At 40.7% G+C, this 27556-nt stretch overlaps 1 protein-coding gene across 1 annotated transcript in view; it reads right to left on the bottom strand.

Moving 5' to 3' along the window:
- si:ch211-67e16.4 overlaps positions 1-27556 on the bottom strand; it is a 147049-nt gene that overhangs the window by 88956 nt on the left and 30537 nt on the right. The window contains exon 4 of the mRNA XM_034186599.1: positions 8812-8949. Within this exon, the coding sequence (XP_034042490.1) occupies positions 8812-8949 (138 nt within the window). The remainder of the gene's footprint in view (positions 1-8811; positions 8950-27556) is intronic.

The raw sequence follows: 27556 nt of genomic DNA, 5'->3' as shown, positions 1-27556 counted from the left end.
TTAATATAAGATGTGATGGTGTCAGTGAGTTCATCTCCATCCAGACAGGATTCAAAGAAAATGTCCCAGTTTGTTTCATCAAAACAGTCTCTGAGTTGCTCTTTGCTTTCCTCGGACCACACCTGTACCTGCTTATTAACTGTTTTAATTCTTTTGACCACAGCTTTGTATTTAGGCAAAAGATGAATCACATTGTGGTCAGATTTTCCAAGAGGCGGTCTGCATACCGCTTTATAAGCCTTTGTGATGTTGCCATAGCAACGGTCAAGCGTCCGATGCAGACGTGTAGGACAGTCTACATATTGCTGTAGAGTGGGCAGGTGGTCAGACAGACTGCAGGAGTTAAAGTCACCCAGAATGAAAACGGGCTGGTCAGCAGAGCGGGTGAGTGCATTATTATAGCTCTCTGCTATTCTCTCTCCTGCTGCGTCGTCATCTGGACCGGGCACGTATACAAGAATGACAGTGATCTGTCCAAACTCCCGCGGAAGATAAAAGGGTCTAAATGATACAGTCAGTATCTCATAGTCAGGTGTGCATACTTGCTCTCGTATGCTGTATTGAGTGGCCCAGCTGTTATCCACAAACAAACACAGATCCCCTCCAATGGATTTGTGCGCAGTGTGCGCGTCCCTGTCCGCTCTGACAACGGTGTAGCCTGACAGGCTCGGTGTATCGTGATGATCTTTAAGCCATGTTTCCGTCAAACACACAAGATTACTCTGTCTAAATTCACTGTCATGCTCGGCTCTCAGCACAAGTTCATCGAGTTTATTGCTTACCGAGCGGACGTTAGAGTGATGACAGGCAGCGTGTAATGCATGTTACTGCGAGTTTACCTACGGCTGTAGTGTTTTGCTGTGAATCCATGTTTTCAATAAATGGTTTTGGATTGGTCGTCAAGATGAAGAGTAACTTACCGTGGGCCTCCTTGTCTATGTAAAGAATAAATATTTTTAAACTTTATTCTATTTCTGGTCTATTCTATGTACTACCTCTGGCGTCACGAACAGGATATAAACGTGGGGAAGTGACTTTTGTTTTGTTACGTTAGAAAGACAGCAGGGGCGGTGGGAGAGTGAGACTTCATCTCGCTGGTGACACATGATGGATTCGGCCAGTAACAGAGGAGCTCTGGATGAGGCCGACAGACGGGCCATGTCACAGCGAATTAAAGACTTGGAAAATGAATTGGCAGCACTGAGAGCTGCACGCACGGTTACGGACTTAGAAAGGCCCTCCACTTCGTCAGGAGCAACAGGTGGAGCTGCACAAACTGTAGGACACACAGACACTGTCATCTATGTCCAGCAGGACAGGAAAATACCGCTGTTCTCTGGCAGATTGAATGGTGCTGATGCATTGACATTGGATGAATGGATCGAGAAAATTAGAGATTTTGCACAAACTAGAGGGCGCAGTGAAAAAGAACATGCCCAGATAGTGTTTGAACACTTGGAGGGCGCTGCTCAGACTGAGCTAAAGTTCTTACCAGTTGTTCAAAGGGAAAATGTTGAATGTATTTTTGAGGTTCTTAAAGAAGTGTATGGTTGTATGCACTCATGAATTACATTACAATGAAAATTTTATAACCGTAAATAGAGGGTGAGTCTTTGCTTGAATATTCCCATTCTTTAATGGATTTAATGGATCAGGCTGTCAAACCAGATGCACAGGTTGTTGCTAATGATTTACGAGACCAGTTCTGTGATGGTGTAAAAGACCAGGCACTCAGAATAAGACAGAGAATTAGTGAATGTTAATCCAAATTGGACTATACGAGATGCTAGAAATGAAGCCACAAAATGGATGGCACAGTATGAAAATCAGCCATCTAAATATAAAGGCAATAATACTTCAGTCTTGAATTAGATGTCTGTCTCTTGTGAAAGTGCTGTGTCTCACCAAGCTGATTATGTTGAACTGGTGTCTACGTTAAAGGCACAGCAGTCCCAGTTAGAATTGGTTATGAAGGCCCTGGCTCCAAGTAGTGCACCTCCCACCAGAGTAAGAAATTTTCGACCTCGAAAAACAGTAGATGGCAAACCAATTTGTTTTCGATGTGAACAAAGTGGGTATATTGCTCGAAATTGTCCTAACCAAGTTACAGTTCAGCTAAATGATGGAACTAACATCCAAAGCCAGCGGAAAACTAGAACCTGCCAGTGTGCAGAGCCAAACACTGGTGGGGGGTTTGAAGGCTCAAGTGATGATTTAAATCGACCTGAATGTAATTTGGTTAGAAATTGCTTGGAAGTGAAGGTGGATTTTGCAGGGGTCAACGTTAACTGCCTCTTGGACAGTGGGTCTATGGTTACAATGCTAACAGAGTTTCTTCAAAAGTAACTTTGCACAATTGTCTGCTAAAGGGATCTACTGTTAAAACACAAGAAAGTATTTGCTAAGCATGATTTGGATGTGGGAAATACTAATTTAATAACACATGAAATCCCAGTCTTGGATGAAACACCTGTTCGACAACCATATAGACGCATTCAGCCCTCTCAATATGAGTTGGCACATACTCAAACTTTTGGAGAGTCAAATCATTAGGGAAAGTAGTAGTCCTTATGCATCACCAATTGTGTCAGTGCAAAAAAAGGATGGGTCCTTGCACATGTTTGTGGACTACAGGCAGCTAAATGCAAAAACTAGGAAGGATGCATTTCCCTTACCTAGGACTGAAGCGTCCCTGGACTCCTTGGTGGGGGCTCAATGGTTTACAACCTTAGATTTGGCAAGTGGTTACAGTCAAGTTGAGATGGCTGAGAAAGATAAGGCAAAGACTGCATTTTGTACTTGAATGAATTTAATCGCATGCCGTTTGGTTTATGCAATGCACCTAGTACCTTTCAGCATCTCATGGAACGCCTGTTTGGAGACTGTCGATATCAGTCTGTGTTGTGGTACTTAGATGATGTTATTGTTTTTTCATCATCTGTGGAGCAACACTTACAACAATTAGATCAGATTTTGTCTCGGCTTGAAAATCAGGGGCTGAAGGTCAAGATGTCAAAGTGCCAATTTTTCCAACGGCGTGTTAAGTACTTGGGTCATGTGGTGTCAGCTGAGGGGGTCTCTACTGATCCAAAATAGGTTGCTGCTGTACGGGACTGGAAACATCCTCTTAACTTGGCAGAGCTGTGGTCGTTTTTAAGATTCGCCAGCTATTATAGGAGGTTTATTGGAAGGTTTTCTAGCACGGCAGGCCCATTAAATGGATTGGGTGCTAGGCTTCTTCCTCCTGGGAAAAAGGGTAAAACCCCAAAAAAGCCGTTAAGTGAATACTGGGATTCGGAGTGTGAGGTCAGTTTTCAGAAACTTAAAACTGCATTAACCACTACGCCCGTTCTTGCTTATGCAGACTTCCAGAAGCCTTTTGTGTTAGAAGTGGATGCCAGCCATGGAGGGTTAGCAGTGGTCCTCTCTCAGGAACATCAGGGTAAGCTGCAACCTATAGCATTTGCGATTCGTAGCCTAAAACGCACAGAGCGCAACATGAACAATTACAGTTCAATGAAATTAGAATTGGTGGTGCTTAAATGGGCTGTAACTGAGAAGTTTAGGGAGTATTTACTCAGTAACAAGTGTACTGTCTTTACTGATAATAATTCCTTAAGTCATTTGGCCACTGCAAAGTTGGGAGCGACCGACGAGAGATGGGTGTCTGAATTGGCTGCGTTTGACCTCACGTTAAAATGACATTGACAGAGAGGGCATTGGAGTGCAGGAAGAGATCAGTGCATTGCCCAGGTTATCTAGTTCCGACTCTGTATACTCAAGCATCAGGACCCCAATATTGGCCCCTTTTTTGAGTATTGGAGTATAGCAAGCTTGCTAAAGGCACAAGGGAGTTGTTAAGGCAGTGGGGTTGGCTCAGGGAGCGTGATTCGGTGCTCTATCGTGGCATTGTCACTCCAGATGGACACTCTGAGGTCGAGCAGCTGGTAATGCCCCAGTGTTTGCAGGAAAAAGTCCTTCACTCACTTCATGATGACCAGGGTCATCAGGGGGTGTGGAAAGGACTTTTCATTTAGTGCGTGCACATTACTACTGGCCTAACGTACTCAGACATGGAAAAGTGGTGTAAAACCTGCAAAAGGTGTGTATTGTCCAAGGCTGTGCAGCCAAATGTTAAAACTTTCATGGGAACAATTAAGGCGTCTCGGCCACATGAGATTTTGGCAATAGATTTCACAGTTTTAGAGCCCTCTACAGATGGCAAAGAAAATGTCCTTGTAATGACTGACGTTTTTTCAAAGTATACACAAACTATTCATACTAAAGACCAGCGAGCAAGTACAGTTACAGAGGCATTGGTAAAAAACTGGTTCCAGATTTTTGGTGTCCCTAGTCGAATTCACTCAGACCAAGGCATAAATTTTGAAAGTAGTTTGGTCCAGCAGCTTTGTAGATTGTATAAAGTTGATAAAAGTGGAACGACACCTTAACATCCTTCTTGGAACGGCCAGTGTGAACGTTTCAATTGCACTTTACATGATTTATTGCGCATCCTTCCACCTGAGCAGAAACGTAGATGGCCTCGTCATTTGGCACAAGTCACGTTTGCTTATAATATGACTGTGCATCAGACAACTGGCATGACACCGTACTTTTTGATGTTCGGACGGGAGCCACAGCTGCCAATCGATTTTCTTGAGAATGAAATAGAGGAAGACCTCCCATTAGAAGAATGGATAAAGGAGCACCAAAAGTCCCTCGCTGCAGCCTATGAGACTGTTAAGCAAAGAGTAGATGGTAAAGTGGAGCAAAGGGATTTAAAACATCAGGATAGGCCCTTGGCCCCAGATTTTGAGGAGGAAGATCTTGTTTACACACAAAATCATGCTGCAAGGGGTCATAACAAGATTCAGGACTTTTGGGATCCAGTCCCATACCAGATAGTCCGGCCACCCCCTGTTCGAGGTGTGGTGTATTCCATGCAGGTAAGGAAGGGCCCCTCCGGCAAGTACATAGATCTGAGCTGAGGAGTGTCCCAGAAAGTAGAGGAAATGAGTAAACTACAGGGGAGATGGAGAGTTCCCCCACGACGAGTAGCTCCAATGATATTGGGATAGATGAGGTTGAACTTGAATCCAACCATATGGAAGAGAACAGTGATGTTTCTGAAAACAATATGTCTGATTTGCCCCATCCAGGCCAAGAACCTACAAAGGAGACTGGTATATCCTTAGTTTTTGAGCCTCGAAGGTCCACAAGGACAACGGCTGGGCAGCATTCAAATTCATATAGGCTGCCTCAGTCAGTACAGCCAAATCTTAAGTCATTTTTGAATTCGTAAGTACATCGTCGGGTCAACGATGCACTATGATGGGGAGGAATGTAACGTAGGGCACCACTAGATCTCACCCTCCCCCTGAGTATTTTCCTATAAAAAAGGAAGTAGGAGATTTGCCATGGAGATGCCAGTTTCGGGTGGGGTGGCCAGAGTGTTTGCTGGGCCCACATGTGGAAAAGGTTGCCTGGACAATTTGGTAAATATGATTTTAACATCTTGTGTGTTTTTATAGCGTCATCCGGGGTGTAAATACATTTTGTGTGGCAGGGTCTTTTACTGTTGAGGAAGACTGGAGGGATTGTGTGTATGTGTGACTGGGTGTGGGAGAACGACAACTTAGGTATGCAGTGTTTGTCATCATGAGATTCATCAACAGAAAACACAAAACAGCACTGTTAAAACAAGGAAGAAAACTGAAAGGGACAAACGTATTCATCAATGAACATCTCACCAAATGGAATGCCGACATCGCCAGGAAAGCACGCTTCTTAAAGAAACAGGGAAAAATCCAGCACACATGGACTTCAAACTGTAAAATATTCATTAAACTGAACGGATCACCAGAACAAGCAAAGGTTATGGCAATAAGGAACATCGAGGAGCTGGACAAATATGAACAATAGGTATGAGGACTCAAACACATCACAGCACCATGATGCAGACTGGAGCAACCCACTCATCCACATCATCTACACCCGGAAACAAGAGAGACATAATGACTAAGGATAATGATCCGTTTATTTCTGCCCAGGAGCTCTGTCTAGATACATTTAATTATAATAACTCTGCTAACCACCCCTTCGAATCTGAAAATGATCCTGATACCTTTTTCAGTGAGAATATTGTGAGACAGTGCAAATATTTTACAGAAGAACAATTCAAAAATTATAAAATCAATGATGAAGATTTTTCAATTATACATTTCAACAGCAGAAGTCTTTCTCGTAATCTGTCCACTATTAATGATTGTTTGAAAACATCCAAAAAACGTTTTTCAGTTATTGCAATTTCAGAAACATGGTTAAATGAGAATAATAAAGATCTGGTATATCTTGATGGTTATGAATTGTTCCTGGTTAATAGGCAGACGAGAAGGGGCGGAGGCGTTGCATTGTTTGTAAGGTCAGATTATAACTGTAAACTCATTAACAACATGTCATTTACAGTGGACAACATCATGGAATGTGTTACCATAGAAATTACATCTATAAACTCCAAAAACATAGTTGTTAGTTGTATTTACAGAGCTCCTGGGACAAATATTGACACCTTTGAAGACATTATCTTAGGAATGTACAACAAAATCAACAGAAATAAGCATTTATTTGTCTGTGGAGATTTCAATATAGATTTTTTAAACCCTCACAATCATCCACAAATCACTTCATTTATAAACACCTTGTATTGTTTAGGACTGTTTCCAACCATCATTCATCATAGCAGAATAACTATTTTAACTAACGTTATATCCGGTAATCTTAGTGGGGGACTACTGGTCAGTGATATCAGTGATCACTTGCCAGTTTTCTCAGTCTTTGCATTGGAGGGTTGTTGTAAGTATCGAAGCAATATCAAATTCATGAGTAGAAAAGTAACACCTGAAACAATTGATTTAAGGGAGGATTTATCAAGTCAGAATTGGTCAGATGTTTTTGTTGATGATGTTGAAAGGTCATATGATGCTTTCATCTCCATTTTTTCCAGTTTGTATAATAAACACTGTCCATTTGTTGACAAAATATATAGAAATCAATATAGCAACAAACCATGGATAACTAAGGGGCTTCAGAGGGCATGTAAAAAGAAAAACGTACTATATAAACATTTCATAAAACTACGAACTAAGGAAGCTGAAAGTAAGTATAAAACATATAAGAATAAGTTTATCAATATCATATATTATAATGAGTTACTTGTCAAAAATAGAAATAACATCAAAAACACATGGAACATATTAAATGAAATAGTAAAAAAGAATAGAGTAACTAGAGATTATCCTTCATTTTTTCAGAGTAACAACTACATCACGATTGATAACGACGAGTCTATTGCTGAACACTTTAATGAATACTTCGTTAATGTGGGTAAAAATCTTGTCAGTAAAATTGACTCATCAACTAATAACTTCTGGGTAAATAATTCAACGTTTAACAAATCTGTTTCAATGTTCATTGGTGGTACTCATGAAAGGGAAATACTTGATCTGGTTCATGGTTCAAAAAGTAAGAAATCGACTGATTTTAATAATTTGGATATGGCTTTATTAAAAAAAAGTTATTGATTGTATAGTAAAACCGTTCAATTATATTTGCAATATGTCACTAAGTACTGGTAAATTTCCTTCTCAAATGAAAATAGCCAAAGTAATTCCTCTGTTTAAAACTGGTGACACACATTTTCTAATTATAGACCTATATCACTCCTGCCACAATTTTCCAAAATTTTGGAAAAAATATTTGCTAAAAGATTAAATGATTATTTACTGAAGCATAACATCATTTGTGAAGAACAATATGGATTCAGAAGGTCTCGAACTACATCACATGCTTTGATGGACTTTGTGGCAAGTATAGCAACTGCAAATTGACAATAAACAATAGGTGTTTTTTTTGATTTACAGAAAGCGTTTGACACAATTAACCATGGAATACTATTAATTAAACTGCAGAAATATGGAATCAGAGGTCTGGCATATGAATGGATAGCTAGTTATTTACAAGGCAGATTTCAGTATGTTCAATTCAATAATACAAATTCTGAACTCAGGGATGTCACATGTGGGGTGCCGCAGGGCTCAGTGCTGGGTCCTTTGTTGTTTATAATCTATATAAATTATATAAGTTGGGTGTCGAGTTCACTGAGATGTGTCCTTTTTGCGGATGATACAACTGTGTTCTGTAGTGGTGAAAATCTTGAACAGCTTCTGGACATAGTGGAGAAAGAACTGGAAAAATTTCAGGTTTGGTTTGACGCTAATAAGTTGTCACTCAACCTTGGGAAAACTAAATGTATTATATTTGGAAATAAACAGGCACCCAAATGTAAAAATTTAACGATAAACAATAAGGAAATTGAGTTAGTAACAGAGAATAAATTTTTAGGTGTTATAATTGATAATAAACTTGTGGGGGATCCCCAGGAAGATTTCTTTTCATGGGGCCCAAAATCCCTGCCAGCACCCCGGCGTTAGAGGTGGCTCCGATTTTTCATGAATAGCATGCAATTCCTCCTTCGTGTGCTAGTCAGCTTCAATCGTGTTATGTGTGAAGGGGCCTTTAATGATTACATTTTTCTTCACTGAGTTTAATTAATCAATGAATAGATGTCATATTGTTTACCTTTGTCAAATTACTCACAAAAAGAAAAATGAACTTTCAGAAAGACCAAAATCTCAAAAACCTGTCATTCATTTATGACATACATGATCAGTTTTCTTGTTCAAAGATTTCTTTCTTTATTCTCTTGAAAACAACAAATAAAAACTCATTCCTATTCTGCACAGTCTCCTGTACCTCTGACCCTGGGAGATGCTCCTGTTGCAGCTGGCAGTTCAACAGCAGGTTGCCCATCACCTGCTGCTGTTCTTCTGGCTCTTCCTTGATATATATCACCTCCTCATCTTGTTGCTGTAAAGGGACTTCCTGTTTCACCTACATCTCAACATGAAACAACCAAGAGTGAGAAATACTGTAAGTAAGACCCTTTTTGGTGAAGAATGTACAAATGTGGTTTGTCTTTTAAAGGTTTTTCTACACAATAAAACACGACATCCTATAGTGTACATTTTTATCTCTCAGAATGCAGTGCATGGTGTGAATGGCCACCATGACCAATTACTGTGTCCACCAGCTGTATGAGTTACACGTTTTTGATTTTTTTTCAACATCAGATATGCTCTGACTATATGTATATCATGTATTTATGATAGATGTAAAATTAATATTAAGCAAGGTACATAAATGTAAATGGTCCAGCATACAGACTGTCATGTTTTTGGACTGTTGGGTGGTTATGTTTTAGGTTATTGTCTTATTTGGGTTGTTTTTGTGTTCTGTCCCTCTCTTGCTATGTCTTTCTGCTTGGGTTTTCTTTGTCCTGCTTTTTCTTCTCTCTCTCTCTCTGCTCTTGGTGGTGGGTGTCTGTCTGGCCACACCCCAGTTTCTCCACACACCTGTCCTTGATTTGCAGTTAATCACCTGGGTGCTTTGTAAGCCTCACAGTTTGCATTTGTCCCTCGCCAGATCGATGTGTCTCGTCCCTCTTTCCAGCTCATTTATTGTATTTTTTGCCTTGTTCTGATTGCCTCATTGTGTTTGGACTACCTCCTTGAGTACCACGACCACGCCTTTTGCCTGATGCTTCTGATACTGTTTATTTTTTTCCTCCCTGTCTGCATATATAGTAATGGTAAATGACACACTGGCAGAACCATTTATGAACATTAATACACATACGAGGTCTGTTAGAAAAGTATCCAACCTTTTAATTTTTTTCAAAAACCTGATGGATTTGAATCACGTGTACTTGCATGAGCCAACCTTGAACCTTCATGCACATGCGTGAGTTTTTTCACACCTGTCGATTGCGTCATTTGCTTGTAAGCAGCCTTTGTGTGAGGATGGGTGGAGTCTCATCGTTTTTTCTTTGCAAGGAAATGGTGGAACAACTGGAGCAGCGCGACTGCATCAAATTTTGCCAGAAACTGGGAGACAGCCAGGTGGAAACCATTCGGATTACGAGGTCTGTCACTAAAGTATCGTATCTTTTTATTTTTTCAAAAACTATATGGATTTCATTCATATGTTTTTACGTCAGACAAGCTTGAACCCTCGTGCACAAGCGTGAGTTTTTCCATGCCTGTCGGTGACATCATCGCCTGTGAGCATGCCTTGTGGAAGGAGTGGTCCCGCCCCCTCGTCGGATTTTCATTGTCTGGAAATGGCGGAATGATTTGGACTTCTTTTCCCATCAGAATTTTTTCAGAAGCTGTTAGAGACTGGCACCTGGAAACCATTTGAAAAATTTATCTGGCTTTCGGTGAAAATTTTACGGGCTTCACAGAGAATAAGGACTGTTACTACAGCTTTAAGGATGGCTTTAAGGACGCCGCGCTCTGAGCTGCGACAACGAGGCAGAAAACGCCAGATCATTTCTAAGCTGATGGCTCTGTGGATACGAGACCGTTGTGTGCACTTTCTCTGGTTATCACAAGAGCTGGACATCAGCCATTTTCTGGCAGATTTCACTTTTAACAGGAGATTTTGTCATGGAAAGCCGCGCGGAGGCTTCGTGCGTAACGACCGATTCGCTGTTTGAGCAAGACAAAGAACACCTCCGTTTCGGCGTGTCATGGGACAAGTTGGGACATGCCTATCTCGGCTTTCAATGCTTACCAGTCCAGTAAGTATCAGAGAAATTGTGGAGAGCTGGGCATGTCCAGAGGCAGCATCAGTGCAGACCTGTCTGATGCTGCCTCTGGCTCTGCAGTGTTTGACTGTTTTGAACCTGCCTCTCTCTCGTCCCTTACAGGCACTGTTAAATGTATGCGAACTACAAACTGTCCCCTGGGCATCATCCCAACCAGACTGTTGAAAGACGTGTTTAACATTGTTGGTCCTTCCCTTTTGTTTTTAATCAACACTTCCCTAAGCTCGGGATTGTGCCTGACGCTTTTAAACAGGCTGTAGTAAGACCGTTACTTAAAAAACCACAGCTTGACCCGGCAATTTTATCTAATTTTAGACCTGTGTCTAATTTGTCTTTTATCTCAAAGGTTCTTGAGAAAGTTGTTTTTACACAATTGCAAAGGTTTGTAGATTGTAATTCTGTTTCGGAAAAGTTTCAATCAGGGTTCAGATCAAGACACAGCACCGAGTCTGCACAATTGAAAGTGCACAATGATGTCGCCCTGTCTGTTGATGGTAAATGCCCTGTTGCTTTGGTGCTGCCTGATCTAACAGCAGCGTTTGATACTGTTGATCATTCTGTTCTTTTATCCCGACTTAAAAATGTTGGTATTTGTGGTACAGTATTGAAATGGTTTGAATCATATTTATCAAACAGGAAATTTTCTGTTATGATCGGTGACCTGTCCTCCTCTGTTACCCCTCTGTCATGTGGTGTGCCCCAGGGCTCTATTTTGGGTCCCATTTTATTTTCTCTTTACATGTTACCATTGGGGTCCATAATAACAAGACACAAACTTTCATTTCACTGTTACGCAGATGATCTGCAAATCTATCTGCCAGTGTCATCAAATCGAGTGGACAACATTAAACGTCTCATGGACTGCATAGCCGATATAAAACGGTGGCTAAACCAGAATTTCCTCCATCTAAATGAGGAAAAAACTGACTGCATTTTGTTTGGCGACACCTCATTTGAAGACTTTGGGTTACTGGCTTCTAATTTTAAATCTACAGTAAAAAACCTTGGTGTTATTTTGGACAGTTCTTTAAGATTTGAAAACCAGATTGCCAGTGTGGTTAGAATGAGCTTTTATCAATTACGTCTTTTAACAAAGGTAAAACCTTTTTAAACCATTCAGACCTTGAAAAAAATCATTCACGCTCTTATTAGTTCAAGGATCGACTACTGTAACGCACTTTATGTTGGAGTCCCTCGGTCCTGTCTGAATCGCCTCCAGCTGGTACAAAACGCCGCTGCCCGTTTTTTAACAAACGTACGTAGACGTCAGCACATCACCCCAGTCCTTTCTTCATTGCATTGGCTTCCAGTTTCTTTTAGAGTTGATTTTAAAATTTTGCTTTTTGTTTTTAAAGCGCTTGGTCACTCGGGAGGAGCTCGGAGTCGAGCCGCTGCTCCTCCACGTCAAAAGGAGTCAGATGAGGTGGCTCGGGCATCTTTTCCGGATGCCCCCTGGATGCCTCGCTGGAGAGGTGTTCCGGGCATGTCCCATTGGGAGGAGGCCCCGGGGAAGACCCAGGACACGCTGGAGGGACTATATCTCTCAGCTGGCTTGGGAACGCCTTGAGGTTCCCCCGGAGGAGCTGGGGGAGGTGTGTGTGGATCAGGAGGTCTGGGCGGCTTTGCTTGAGCTGCTGCCCCCGTGACCCGACTCCGGATAAAGCGGAAGAAAATGGATGGATGGATGGATGTTTTTAAAGCCCTCAATGGCCTTGCCCCTCTGTACTTGTCTGAGCTCCTGAAGGTTCGGAACTCGACCAGAGCCTTGAGGTCCTCAGATCAGCTCCTGCTGGACGTCCCTCGAGTGAAATATAAACACTGGGGCGATCAGGCTTTTTCAGTCGCAGGGCCCAGACTCTGGAACAAACTGCCCCCGACATGCGCACTATCACTGACTTTGGCCTCTTTAAATCTAGGCTTAAAACTCATCTTTTCAGACTGGCTTTCAACACGCAGTAGCACAGTGACACTTTACCTGAATGTATTTTCCTCTTTTAGTTGTGTGCATTTATGTATTGTTTTAATTGTCTTGTACATTTTAAATTGTTTTTGTTTTATTGTGAAGCACTTTAGTCACCTTCAGTGTTGTAAAGGGCTCTATAAATAAACGTTGATTGATTGACCCTGATACAATCTCATTTGAAGGTTTGTGGTAAGACTGTTACTTCACCAGCTATAAAACTCTTTACAGAGATTGAAACCAAAAATTAAGTAATCTGTTTCTGCATGATGCAGGAGTATCTCTGCTAGTGGCTTCTGTCTGATGATTGCACAATGCACACCTTATAAAGACATCTGCAGCATCACCTCTGGAAGGAATGAAGCTACATGGGAACACAAGGATCTTATCTTTGGAAGGTGGTGACTACTGTAATGCTGAGTGGTTGTGCATTGCATAGGCATCATGCAGGTCCAAACCGGACGCAGCTCATATGGGTGGGTACCTGAAACATCCTTTCCCTCAGTCAGGGTGACCATGTTTCATTGCTGCTGAGGGAGTTTGGACAGCTCTGCACTGCAGTCGCTTTGCTGCTTTAGGTTCAGAGGGGTGAAAGTGGCCAGATCTCATTTGGCAAATGCACCTACCCTTGGTGCTGGGTTATAAGATCGATTTGCCAATTTTAAATCGATTCTCATTTTAATTCCCATGGATTAATTCATACAGCCAAAGATACATATATATATATATACATATATACATATATATATATTATTAGGACATCAAAAAACAAAACAAAAATTCAGGCCTTGTATATCAGTTTAGCATTTTGTATCACCAGTCCTGCTTTCATAGTGGAGTTGCACAGAGAATAGTTTTCTTTCAAAAAAAAAAAAATCAAATCTATGCTTGAATCTTCAATGTGCCTTCTGGCAAATTGTAGCTGAACTTTCAAGTGCTTTTTTTTCCCTTTTTTATAGAAACCTTCTCTATATCACTTCATCATGAAGCTGTATAACTGGTGATGCAACACTCAAAACCTGCACTTTGCACAAATGATGAAGGCAGGAGTGGTGATACAAAATGCAAAACTTGCACTATGCACAATCTCATCAATCACAGCCACAGAAGTCTAACTTTTTCAGGGTTGTTCTGATGTCTTGGTGGCTTTCCTCACTCTTCACCTTCTTATACAGTCACTCAGTTTTTGAGAACTATCTACTCCACACAGATTTACCATAGAGTGCTATACTGTTCGTATTTCTTCATAATTTCTGTAAATAATGTCGAAGACATCGTCAGTGTCTTGGGAATGTTCACGTATCCATCCCCTGACTTGTCAGAAGAAAACTGTATATAAAAGTGATGGTTTACATGTGCTACACTAAAGGGGGCACTTACTTATTCACACCATCATTTTGGCTTTTCTTTTTTTTTAATTCATGATGTAGCGATTACCTTTCACTGTGGGTTTAAAGAGCATGATTTTATGTTTTCTAATATACAAGGCCTGAATTTTTGTTTTGTTTTTTTGATGTCCTAAAAAAAAAAAAAAAAAAAAAATCTAACATGTAAAGGGTCAAGGGGGAAAACACTTTTTCACAGCACTGTATACGTAGTTTTCACAAGCGTTGGAACAGCATCCCTGAAAAAAATGACGTGCAGTTGGGCCGTTACGCGAAATGACGCAAAATGAAAATGATCATTTCTCTACACTGATTGTGGACCCACTGGTTCTGATTTAGAAGCAGGTCCATAATTTATTCATCAACCTCTATCAAAGATGTCAATCATGACGACCAAGACTCTTGTCTGTTGTGCTGTCTAATTCACACAATAGAGTTTTTTTTTTTCTCCTTGCATTCCTCACAACGTGCCTTTTCCGTGGGACAGTGCAAGAAAGGTTCTCTGGCGTGGACTGACTTTTCAGTCAGTCTTTTCCACCAGCACTCTCTGTGCAGCTGTGGAAAAAGACTGACTGAAAAGTCAGTCTGCACGGCTGTGGGAGAAGTTCTCCTGCAGCGTGCCACACAGCGAACGCTGCAGATGTGAATATTTGTAGGGGAGACTGGGACATTTGCCCCCTTAAAATGTTAAAATTTCTAACTCTCAAACACTATTGCCTGCATTTTCAGGGCCACAGGGCCAAATTTTGTGAAGTAAAGCCATAGGTTTTTTTTTAGTTTTTTTTTTATCTTTGTTACAGCCTTACTTTAAAGCCAAAAGAAACAACGCATCAGGCCAAAACATGGAAGCCTGTAGAAATGTACTTGTGTCAGGGCCAATGAACCACGTACCCTTGGCTGCCCTTCAGCATGTTTGTAAGATAAAAGTACTACTCTATTATACTGGGAGGGGGATTGGTCCGTACCATCAGTCATATAGCCATCGTTATTAACTACCAATGCTTCATTAATTTGCTGTCAAATATCAGTATTGTATTAATATGTTGCATAACTAGACAATTAGGTAACAGCCCAAAAACGGTTTTAATAACACTATCCCAAATCGATATCGCATTGAGAAAAAAAAATAAATAAATAAAAAAAATCAATTCTGAATCTTAAGAACTGGAATCAAATCAATTCTTGAAAATTGAATCGATACCCAGCTCTACCCCTGACCTATCAAATCAAGTAAGTGGTAAGGCTATCACAGCAAATTTTTTGCTGGACGATATAATGCCTCAGATAATATCAAGATTAATGATAATATCAGTGTCATATTAAAACCATGTTCTGGCACTGATCATATGATAACATGGCATACAAATCCAAGTACATCCTTCCAAAGAACAATGAACTTTTAATTCTCAAGAATATTCTCTCTCTCTGAACACATTTGCAACAGTCTAAATGGTAATTATTCGTAATATTTATATTGTAATACTGTCCATGCCTTCTTATGAGTAGCTGTAAAATTATGTTTATGATAGATTTAACATCTCACTATAATCAATCAGATGAGCTGTGCTGTGATGCGGTGCGCTGATGCAATGACTCACACTGTTTTTTAACTGCGCAATGTTCACGTGAAGTTCACATAATTAAAGAGTGATACTGATTTTGAACATTTAGCATTTTTGCACCCCTGCAGGAAGCCACACACAGTTTACAACCGTTTGCAACAAGTTTATTCGTCTGCACGGCAGACTGCGTACAAGTGCGCGGATCAAATTTATGCAAGTATCAAGGTGCCTTAAAAGCCACAACTTGAGCCAATTCAAGTTAAAATTAAATATGATGCAAATTTAATTATTTTGTGTTGTATTTCATGTCATTTGATGTTGTGCATAAGTCATAATGTGTAGGGCATCAAACTAATGCAAACACATCTTCTATAAAAATCCCTTCAGATTTGTGAATGGACTCTTCATAAAAGGAAAAAAGCAAGTTACTTAATGTGCCAAAGTGGGAGCTGGGGCACCAGCTGAGGGCAACGCACACAGACAACATACTTGCCACAGGGGAATACCTCTAGACCTGCAATGTATTCCTCAACCAAAATACCTGTTGGATGATAGCCAGCCCCACCAAATGCTGAACAAGGTTAAAAAAAAAGTGGTGAGGAAGGCAAAAGACGCTTCAGCTCTAGAACCAAATGATGCTACAAATGTTCCATGACTCCTTTGGAGGTTAATGAGGGCCACATCAAAGAAAAGAATCATTCCAAAAGAATGTTATAAAGCATTGGGTGGCAGTAATCCCCAAAATAAACAACGCCTTGAATATTGACCAATTCCAGCAAATAATTCTTAAATGTTGAAGGTGAAATATTCTTTAGCATTCTTGTTCAAAAGATAACTTACATGAACGAGAATACTGAGATACTGAGAACGAAGACACTTTGAACACAGAAGCATGATACGCCAGAGATATAGGCCTACACATCTTATTGGGCTGAGCTAATACTTTTGTATCTGACCCCCATTCTCTCCTCTGGACACCCTTTTACTTCTTTTATGTGCCAAAACCCATTACAAACCTAGTCAGAAATCATTTTTTTCTGATTGTTATTCTGCATTACAACAGAGTACCTCACATCATGGCAATGGGCAAGTGGAAAGAAATTGGCAGGGAGCACCATCTTGCCACACAAGGAATGTAATCATTTGAGCTTTAAAATGGATTGTACAAGGAGTGCATCTGCAGTCTGAACAATGAGTACCTCCAACTTGTACAGACATGGACAAAATCACCACCCTATCCACAACTGTTGTATGTATCAAGCATATGCTGGATAAACTGCATGCCAACATAACATGGGCAGGGATGACATTGAAACCCAATGCCCTTTTTTGGGATCAATAATGTCTGAAGTCTGAACAAATCCAGGCGCATATCCATCAGAGTAAAGCATGTGGACCAGAGATTCCATAATTGATGAAACACCCATTCCAATGGTGTCAGAGCTACCAGTCAAGAGCAAGGTTTTAGGCAGCAAGCCATCCTGCTGTCATTCAGGCGGTTAAATAAAAAAAAACAGTCAAAAAAAAAAAAAAAAAGCGGGCAGCTTTGTTTAAAGCCATCTAAAAATTAGGACTGGGTCCGATCGCTGGAGCCGTCTGTGTTTGTGTGAGTCGGCTGACTGCGAGGGGGGTATGAGCGACTTCAGTCAGTGCATGGAGAAAGAGCGCGGAGAGTACAGAGTGAAGCAGCATGTTAAGAAAAACAAAACTGTGGCACTGCCTTTATTTCTCTCTGGACTGTTCTGACGGTATGTCCTGTTCACACCGTGTGCACGTCAGAAACAGTTATACTGAAATTATGAAATGAAATAAATGGTCAAAAGCCCTTAAAAAATGAGTATACACACACACACAAACACACACCTGTTAAGAAAAACCTGATGTGGAGCTCTGCAGTGGTGTTCGGAAGCAGAAATCGCAACAGGCTGCTATTTTCCAAGATATTTATTTTAACTCAGTTCTCTTTTGTACCCCTTCCCGTTGGCCCTACCCCTACCACTTTAAAACAAGGGGTAAAGCGAAGGGGTATGTCTCTAGCACTGACTCCAGCTACAGTCCAGTCTTTGTGAATCTCCTCCACATTTTTGAATGGGTTTTATTTTCACATTCTCATTTTCTGAGATACTGAATTTGGGGTTTTCATTAGTTGCCAGTTATAATCATCAAAATTAAAAGAAATAAACATGAGAAATATATCAGACTGTGTGGAATGAATGTATACAAGTTTCACTTCTTGAATGGAATTACTGAAATAAATCAACTTTTTCATGATATTCTAATTATATGACCAGCACCTGTATGTATGTTATGGGCTGCATCTAGTTCTGTTAACCTTAAGAGGTCTGTTAGAAAAGTACCCGACCTTTTTATTTTTTGCAAAAACTATATGGATTTGAATCACGTGCGATTGCATCAGCCAAGCTTGAACCTTCGTGCGCATGCGTGAGTTTTTTCCACGCCTGTCGGTTGCGTCATTCGCCTGTGAGCACGCTTTGTGGGAGGAGTGGTCCAGCCCCCCTCGGCGGATTTTATTGTCAGGAAAATGGCTGAGCGACTGCCGCTTTGCTGCATCAAAATTTTTTCAGAAACTGTGAGAGACAGCCAGGTGGAAACCATTCAGAAAATTCAGATGGTTTTCAGTGAGGATCTTATGGGCATCACACAGATTAAGGAGCATTATAACCGGATTAAAGACGGCCCACAGAGGCTGAGGGTGCGCCGCGCTTCGAGCAGCCATCGACAGGCTGAAACGACCAGATCATTTCCAAAGTGAAGGCTGTGTTGATCCGGGACGTCGTCTGACTACCAGAGTAATGTGCACTTTTTCGGCACATTACACTGTTACAGGAGATTCTGTAATGAAAGACGTGCGGCGGAATTCGCGCATCAGGACGGAGCTGCGTAATGGCGCAAAACAAAAAGCACCTCCGTGTTGGAAGTCTCACGGGACATGCCCAGCTCTTCCACCAATCGGAAGATTCAGTCGGCTTTGGATAGCTTTTCAGTCGAGTGAGTATCCAAGAAATTGTCGAAGATCTGGGCATGTCACATCCTGTGAGACCAACACGGAGGTGCTTTCGTTCCGCGCCATTAGTGGCTCTGTGGCGAATTCCTCCGCTCCTGTTTTCATGACAAAATCTCCTTTAACAGTGGAATGTGCCGGAAAAGTGCTGATGTCCACCTTTTCTGCCATTTCTCTGGTAATCAGACGACATCCCGGATCAACACTGCATTCAGTTTGGAAATGATCTGGTCGTTTCAGCCTGTCGATCACCGCTTGGAGCGCTGCGCGCCCTCTGCCATTGTGCGCCGTCTTTAAACCGGCTGTAACACTCCTTAATCTGTGTGATGCCCATAAAATCATCCCTGAAAGCCATCTGAATTTTCCGAATGGTGTCCACCTGGCTGTCTCTCACAGTTTCTGGAAAAATTTGATGCAGCGCTGCTCCAGCCGTTCAGACATTTTCCTCACAATGAAAATCCGAGGAAGGGGGAGGACCAGTGCTCACTCAAAGCCTGCCCACAGGCGAATGACGTGAAAAAACTCACGCATGCGCACGAAGATTCAAGCTTGGCTGATGCAATCACACGATTCAAATCCATATGGTTTTTGCAAAAAATAAAAAGGTCGGATACTTTTCTAACAGACCTCGTATATTTCTTTTTCAAATTGTCCCATTTTTTTGGAGGCCTGGGAACTGTTGACTAGTCCATCCAGCCCTATTTCCTTCAGAAATAGCCTTGACAAAAATAATAGTCTTATTAGGACATCAGGTTATGTGCTACACATATACGTGTGTGTATATATTTTTCAACTTACTCCCATTGGTCTTTGGCTGACTGCTTAGAACGCAGAAACTTTTTCTGCCCGAAAGCTTATTTGGAGACGAGTGTGCTCAGGGGCCCCTGTTTACACATGCATTGCAAACCTTGAAATCCAACAGCAGGGATCGCCATTATCCAAAGATTTATGAACATACAAATTAAAGGACTTATCCTTTATCATGATTTTCTTCATTGTGAGATAAAAAGGTGTCTTATCGTACTGTTCGTGTATATATGCATTATAACGCCTCAGCACATGAGCAAAGTTATGATATTCTTCAGAATGACAATATACACAACATGGATCCAGCAGCATACACGCTGCTGTCATAGGCAATTGCCTGTAAAGTTTTTTGGCAAGTTATAACTTTCTAAACAGTGTAATTTGTAATTAAAGCCACTTGCATTTGTGTGACTCTTTCGGCACCATATTTGTTTCTTTGGAGACAGCAGTAAGCTCCTCTTACCCCTCTAAACGGAGTCATTTGTAGGGGTTTGCAGCCCTCCGCCTACCCCTCCACCACACTCCCATGAGCGCCACTAGCTTAGCTTATGGCAAGCTAAAAGTGGACACACTCGTTATGGCCGAACAACTGTCCAGTTTCTGGGTATTCTGTGTTAGTACGGGCCTGCGGCCGACGTGCTGCTCAAAAAGTAGTTCCCAGGAGACAGAGTATATCCAGTGGTGGGCACAGCTAACCAAAAAGTTAGCTTTGATAACAGATAATCAGCTAACTGAAAAGTTATCTTTTATAAAGCTAAACCATAAACCATGCAAAAATTTATCGGAAGCTACAGCTAACCGATAACTTCCAGTCTCCAGTACACTTGCAACTACTAACAAACTGATTGAGTTTTAACACCACAATCATTTCTGGGTAGCATCAAAGGCGATCACAGACCCAAACAATGAGGCAGCACTTGTCTTTGAGCGCCCTCCCCACTGCTGGAAGCTCCTGTGTACTACATAGCTTACAGCAGAGATGCAGTTGAGAGGAGCAGCAAAGCTCAACTCTCTACTCAATAGCAGCATCGCCGTGAGGCAGAGGTCTTGGAAAACAAAGCAGTGCGACTTATGGTTTGATTTATAAATAAAATTAATACAGACATTAATTAATACATTACTTATCAGTTAATGTCTAATTAGTTAATTAAATATTACTTAATTATTAATTAATACATCAACTCCATTCATGTCAACTTTGTCATTTGTACAAAGTTAAAATATAACATATCTTTTAATGTTGAATAATGCACTAATTCTTAAGTTTTGTAACAAACACAGACAGATGCCAAAGGGATTATGGGTAAAATGTGCCTCTGCTAACACTGATTGGTTGACTCATTCATTCTATGTAAAAACCAACACGTTAATGCGCACACAGTTGATGCTGTAGAGCAGGCAAAGTCTGCTGTCAGTTATACAGAGACATTGTGGGACAGGTGCAGCAGGGTTTGGGCTAGAGACAATTGGTCCACATGACATAGGGGTACATCTACCAGTCTTCCACACAGCTTTTAAAAGGGGCAGGATGGAAGCAAGAATTGACAGCAGTTCTACATACAGAATTCACCAAATTGAGCATGTGGCAAAAGCATTTGTTTGTATTTTTGTTCCATTTTAAATAAATATTTTTATTTCTTAAAGAAAATGTGAATAAATGAAAGCAACATTAAGTACCAGTGCCTATTTTCTCTGACTTTGATGCTGATATGACTAGCATTCAGTTAAACTCAATCTATTTTAGTATCACAGATTAGTTACACAAAACTTCGCTAAAGACTTTACAGACTGAATGTATAGTGAGGGAAGCCATGAAGACAGACAAATCTGACAGATCTTCTGGGGCTGTGACTGGAGAAACTGTGAGCAGTACCAAAAACTGCAGGCTGAGTTTGCCCTGTAATTTCCGATGGTACATGAACACAGCAGCAGCCGCAGCGCTCACAAACCGGCTTCTGTACTGTGTGTAAACATTCAGCCGGTCAAACCAAGTCAAACTAAACAATGTTACAAAAAGTACACCAACGATTAAACGTCAAGAGTGCCAGCAAAGCAAAACACGGATAAATTGAGGTTTTCGTTGCCCTTCGTTCAAATTTTTCAAGTTTAAAAATCCTGACGAAGCGCCAGCTGCAGGAACGAAGCTGCGTGAAGGTTAAACAATGCCAACAAAAGTCAACAAACGTCCAGATTTGTTTTGTCAGGGCTTCGTTGCCCTTCGTTAAGTGCCGTGTGACTGGGCCATAAGCAGCTCCCTATCCTCAGCCAAGTCCTGTAATTCTTCCTAGGCATCCCACAGCGTTCCTAAGACTGAATTTGTGACTCTTACAGTCAAAGAACAAAACATTAAAAATCTTAAAATTATTTTAATTCATTCCACTTCACAAAGGCTCATTGATGTGTGAGAAAGGCCATCATATGGAGCTAATGCCTCCTGACTTCAGGCACTGAGAAGCTGTTAGCCCATACCACTCTTTTAAAATATGAACAGTCGCTTTTCAGTTTGTAACAAAGTCCTGCCCACAACACTCCTTTATTTGTTAGATGGCGTAACTTCAGCCTGTCAGTGCTGAAGGCTGCTGTCCCACAGACTGGCATAGAAAGAGACAGCATGCAAAATGGACCTGCAGTGGCTGAATTTATTTGTGTTCATTTATTCAACTTCATGATGTTATTTGTAGCTCCTTGCACTTTATGTGTGAAGGTCACATTGAAAAATTCTGTTTATTAAACATATGCTGCAAAACATTTAAATAAAGTTGTGTTAAAGTGTCCCTGCCAAACCATGACATTTTTACATATTCTTGAAGAATAAAAAAAAGCTTTTTCCACATGCTGTCTTTTTTTAACCATAAAATTACACTGACGCTTCAGCACGCTGAAATAATTTTTTCATACACATACAAACACACCACAGTCCAGGCCCAAAGTGATCAAAATGCAGGTGGAACTGTCTATTACACAGGAATAAATGATCATTTATAAGAAAAGGTGGTGGGTGAACAAACCATTCTGTGTTTTGGAGACGGCTTATATCCTCCTCAACATCGCCTTTGTTGTTGTCATCCCCTGACACCTCCGCTTCATTCTCACCTTCTGTCGCATATGGCTCGAACATATACAGCTGGAGCCCCTCATTATCGTCACCGTTGCTTCGTTCATCAGAAACTTCATCTTCTTCAAAAACAATCGATATGTCACTTAAATCTTCACTATAATCCAGGGCTGTGAAATGAAAATTGTGAAATCCGAGGAAAATTCGCAGGGGGTCTGCCCCCCCACCGAGGAGCCGGGGTCTAGGGCCTTGTGGGGCTGCAGAAACCAAATTAAATTTTCATCTACTGATACATTTTCAACATCTCCTGGAAGAACAAATCTAAAAAAAAATTAGTGCATATTTAAATCATACTAGATTCAACCTTTCATTTGAACCGTCAATGATCATGTTGAAATATCAGAATATGACGTGGAAGTAGGACCTGGTATGATTTTCCTTTTAATTGTAAACCAAATTATGCATTAACTCAGAACAATTAAACTACATGAAATTCATGAAGACTGAAAAGACTGTTAAAGTATTTCAAAAACCACAGCCAAAGCTTGTAAAATATTTTAAAAGTCAGGGTAAAATATCAATAACATACCTTATAATAAAATGCCACACATTCTTGTGTAAATTCCTGTTAATCCACTCAAAGCCACAATGTCTTTTTTCCCATGAAAAAAGTCTACAGTAATAAAAACAAATTTACATTGTTGCGTAAATTCATGTAGCCTAAATTCATTCAAAGCCACAATGTCTTTTTTTTCCAATGAAAAAGTCTAGATTAATGAAAGAAAAAAAAGGCACATAATCTTTTCTGAAATCCTGTTTGAACAGCACGTTTATTTTCCAGAGAGAAAAAAATTCTTACCAGTTTGCTTTTCCCGTTCATCTTTCAGGTGTGTTCATGAAACCAGCAACCATTCCAGGGATTCTTGTCCTTATCAGACTTTTTCAAACCATCTTTCTCGCCATCTTCGCTCTGTCTGATGTCGCTCCGTGACACAGACATGCTGCAAAATTCTTCTATTAAAAACTTGAAAGTTATAAAAGTTTGCGATGTCCACATGCTACGTTTAGCTAAGCTTTGCACAGGAGCCACACAGCGTCACCGCAGCAACCAACCAGTCCCACTTTACGACAACTGTCGCAACAGCCAGGCTTTGAGTGACATTTATTCTCCTCGAAACTCCGCGGATCCGAGGAAACTGATTTGTATCTGTCAATCAATCAATCAATTTTATTTATATAGCGCCAAATCACAACAAACAGTTGCCCCAAGGCGCTTTATATTGTAAGGCAAGGCCATACAATAATTACGTAAAAACCCCAACGGTCAAAACGACCCCCTGTGAGCAAGCACTTGGCGACAGTGGGAAGGAAAAACTCCCTTTTAACAGGAAGAAACCTCCAGCAGAACCAGGCTCAGGGAGGGGCAGTCTTCTGCTGGGACTGGTTGGGGCTGAGGGAGAGAACCAGGAAAAAGACATGCTGTGGAGGGGAGCAGAGATCAATCACTAATGATTAATTACAGAGTGGTGCATACAGAGCAAAAAGAGAAAGAAACACTCAGTGCATCATGGGAACCCCCCAGCAGTCTAAGTCTATAGCAGCATAACTAAGGGATGGTTCAGGGTCACCTGATCCAGCCCTAACTATAAGCTTTAGCAAAACGGAAAGTTTTAAGCCTAATCTTAAAAGTAGAGAGGGTGTCTGTCTCCCTGATCCGAATTGGGAGCTGGTTCCACAGGAGAGGAGCCTGAAAGCTGAAGGCTCTGCCTCCCATTCTACTCTTACAAACCCTAGGAACTACAAGTAAGCCTGCAGTCTGAGAGCGAAGCGCTCTATTGGGGTGATATGGTACTATGAGGTCCCTAAGATAAGATGGGACCTGATTATTCAAAACCTTATAAGTAAGAAGAAGAATTTTAAATTCTATTCTAGAATTAACAGGAAGCCAATGAAGAGAGGCCAATATGGGTGAGATATGCTCTCTCCTTCTAGTCCCCGTTAGTACTCTAGCTGCAGCATTTTGAATTAACTGAAGGCTTTTCAGGGAACTTTTAGGACAACCTGATAATAATGAATTACAATAGTCCAGCCTAGAGGAAATAAATGCATAAATTAGTTTTTCAGCATCACTCTGAGACAAGACCTTTCTAATTTTAAAGATATTGCGTAAATGCAAAAAAGCAGTCCTACATATTTAATATGCGCTTTGAATGACATATCCTGATCAAAAATGACTCCAAGATTTATCACAGTATTACTAGAGGTCAGGGTAATGCCATCCAGAGTAAGGATCTGGTTAGACACCATGTTTCTAAGATTTGTGGGGCCAAGTACAATAACTTCAGTTTTATCTGAGTTTAAAAGCAGGAAATTAGAGGTCATCCATGTCTTTATGTCTGTAAGACAATCCTGCAGTTTAGCTAATTGGTGTGTGTCCTCTGGCTTCATGGATAGATAAAGCTGGGTATCATCTGCGTAATAATGAAAATTTAAGCAATGCCGTCTAATAATATTGCCTAAGGGAAGCATGTATAAAGTGAATAAAATTGGTCCTAGCACAGAACCTTGTGGAACTCCATAATTAACCTTAGTCTGTGAAGAAGATTCCCCATTTACATGAACAAATTGTAATCTATTAGATAAATATGATTCAAACCACCGCAGCGCAGTGCCTTTAATACCTATGGCATGCTCTAATCTCTGTAATAACATTTTATGGTCAACAGTATCAAAAGCAGCACTGAGGTCTAACAGAAGAAGCACAGAGATGAGTCCACTGTCTGAGGCCATAAGAAGATCATTTGTAACCTTCATTAATGCTGTTTCTGTACTATGATGAATTCTAAAACCTGACTGAAACTCTTCAAATAGACCATTCCTCTGCAGATGATCAGTTAGCTGTTTTACAACTACCCTTTCAAGAATTTTTGAGAGAAAAGGAAGGTTGGAGATTGGCCTATAATTAGGGTCAAGTGATGGCTTTTTAAGTAATGGTTTAATTACTGCCACCTTAAAAGCCTGTGGTACATAGCCAACTAATAAAGATAGACTGATCATATTTAAGATCGAAGCATTAAATAATGATAGGGCTTCCTTGAGCAGCCTGGTAGGAATGGGGTCTAATAGACATGTTGATGGTTTGGATGAAGTAACTAATGAAAATAACTCAGACAGAACAATCTGAGAGAAAGAGTCTAACCAAATACCGGCATCACTGAAAGCAGCCAAAGATAACGATACGTCTTTGGGATGGTTATGAGTAATTTTTTCTCTAATAGTTAAAATTTTATTAGCAAAGAAAGTCATGAAGTCATTACTAGTTAAAGTTAAAGGAATACTCGGCTCAATAGAGCTCTGACTCTGTCAGCCTGGCTACAGTGCTGAAAAGAAACCTGGGGTTGTTCTTATTTTCTTCAATTAGTGATGAGTAGTAAGATGTCCTAGCTTTACGGAGGGCTTTTTTATAGAGCAACAGACTCTTTTTCCAGGCTAAGTGAAGATCTTCTTTAAGCTTCTTTATCTGCTTTAAGCTGCGAGTTTGTGAGTTATACCACAGAGTAAGGCACTTCTGATTTAAAGCTCTCTTTTTCAGAGGAGCTACATCATCCAAAGCTGTCTTCAATGAGGATGTAAAACTATTGACGAGATACTCTATCTCACTTACAGAGTTTAGGTAGCTACTCTGCACTGTGTTGGTATATGGCATTAGAGAACATAAAGAAGGAATCATATCCTTAAACCTAGTTACAGCGCTTTCTGAAAGACTTCTAGTGTAATGAAACTTATTCCCCACTGCTGGGTAGTCCATCAGAGTAAATGTAAATGTTATTAAGAAATGATCAGACAGAAGGGAGTTTTCAGGGAATACTGTTAAGTCTTCAATTTCCATACCATAAGTCAGAACAAGATCTAAGATGGGATTAAAGTGGTGGGTGGACTCATTTACATTTTGAGCAAAGCCAATTGAGTCTAATAATAGATTAAATGCAGTGTTGAGGCTGTCATTCTCAGCATCTGTGTGGATGTTAAAATCGCCCACTATAATTATCTTATCTGAGCTAAGCACTAAGTCAGACAAAAGTTCTGAAAATTCACAGAGAAACTCACAGTAACGACCAGGAGGACGACAGATAACAACAAATAAAACTGGTTTTTGGGACTTCCAATTTGGATGGACAAGACTAAGAGGCAAGCTTTCAAATGAATTAAAGCTCTGTCTGGGTTTTTGATTAATTAATAAGCTGGAATGGAAGATTGCTGCTAATCCTCCACCTCGGCCCGTGCTACGAGCGTTCTGGCAGTTAGTGTGACTCGGGGGTGTTGACTCATTTAAACTAACATATTCATCCTGCTGTAACCAGGTTTCTGTAAGGCAGAATAAATCAATATGTTGATCAATTATTATATCATTTACTAACAGGGACTTAGAAGAGAGAGACCTAATGTTTAATAGACCACATTTAACTGTTTTAGTCTGTGGTGCAGTTGAAGGTGCTATATTATTTTTTCTTTTTGAATTTTTATGCTTAAATAGATTTTTGCTGGTTATTGGTGGTCTGGGAGCAGGCACTGTCTCTACGGGGATGGGGTAATGAGGGGATGGCAGGGGGAGAGAAGCTGCAGAGAGGTGTGTAAGACTACAACTCTGCTTCCTGGTCCCAACCCTGGATAGTCACGGTTTGGAGGATTTAAGAAAATTGGCCAGATTTCTAGAAATGAGAGCTGCTCCATCCAAAGTGGGATGGATGCCGTCTCTCCTAACAAGACCAGGTTTTCCCCAGAAGCTTTGCCAATTATCTATGAAGCCCACCTCATTTTTTGGACACCACTCAGAAAAGCCACCAATTCAAGGAGAACATGCGGCTAAACATGTCTGTAACACACAGATCAGTGTCCACGGACTTATAAAACTTGCATGATGTCGTAAAAAAAAGAAAAAAAAAAAAAAAAGAACGCTTTGCGATAAGCATTTTAAAAACTCAGTAATGATCACAATTAAAAGAGTACAACACTAACACCCCCGCCCCCCTCCCCATGAT

This window comes from Thalassophryne amazonica, chromosome 14 (genome assembly GCF_902500255.1).
Source record: "Thalassophryne amazonica chromosome 14, fThaAma1.1, whole genome shotgun sequence".
Lineage (NCBI taxonomy): Eukaryota > Metazoa > Chordata > Actinopteri > Batrachoidiformes > Batrachoididae > Thalassophryne > Thalassophryne amazonica.
The sequence above is the reverse complement of the archived record's forward strand: the minus strand, read 5'-3'. Positions and strand labels throughout refer to the sequence as shown.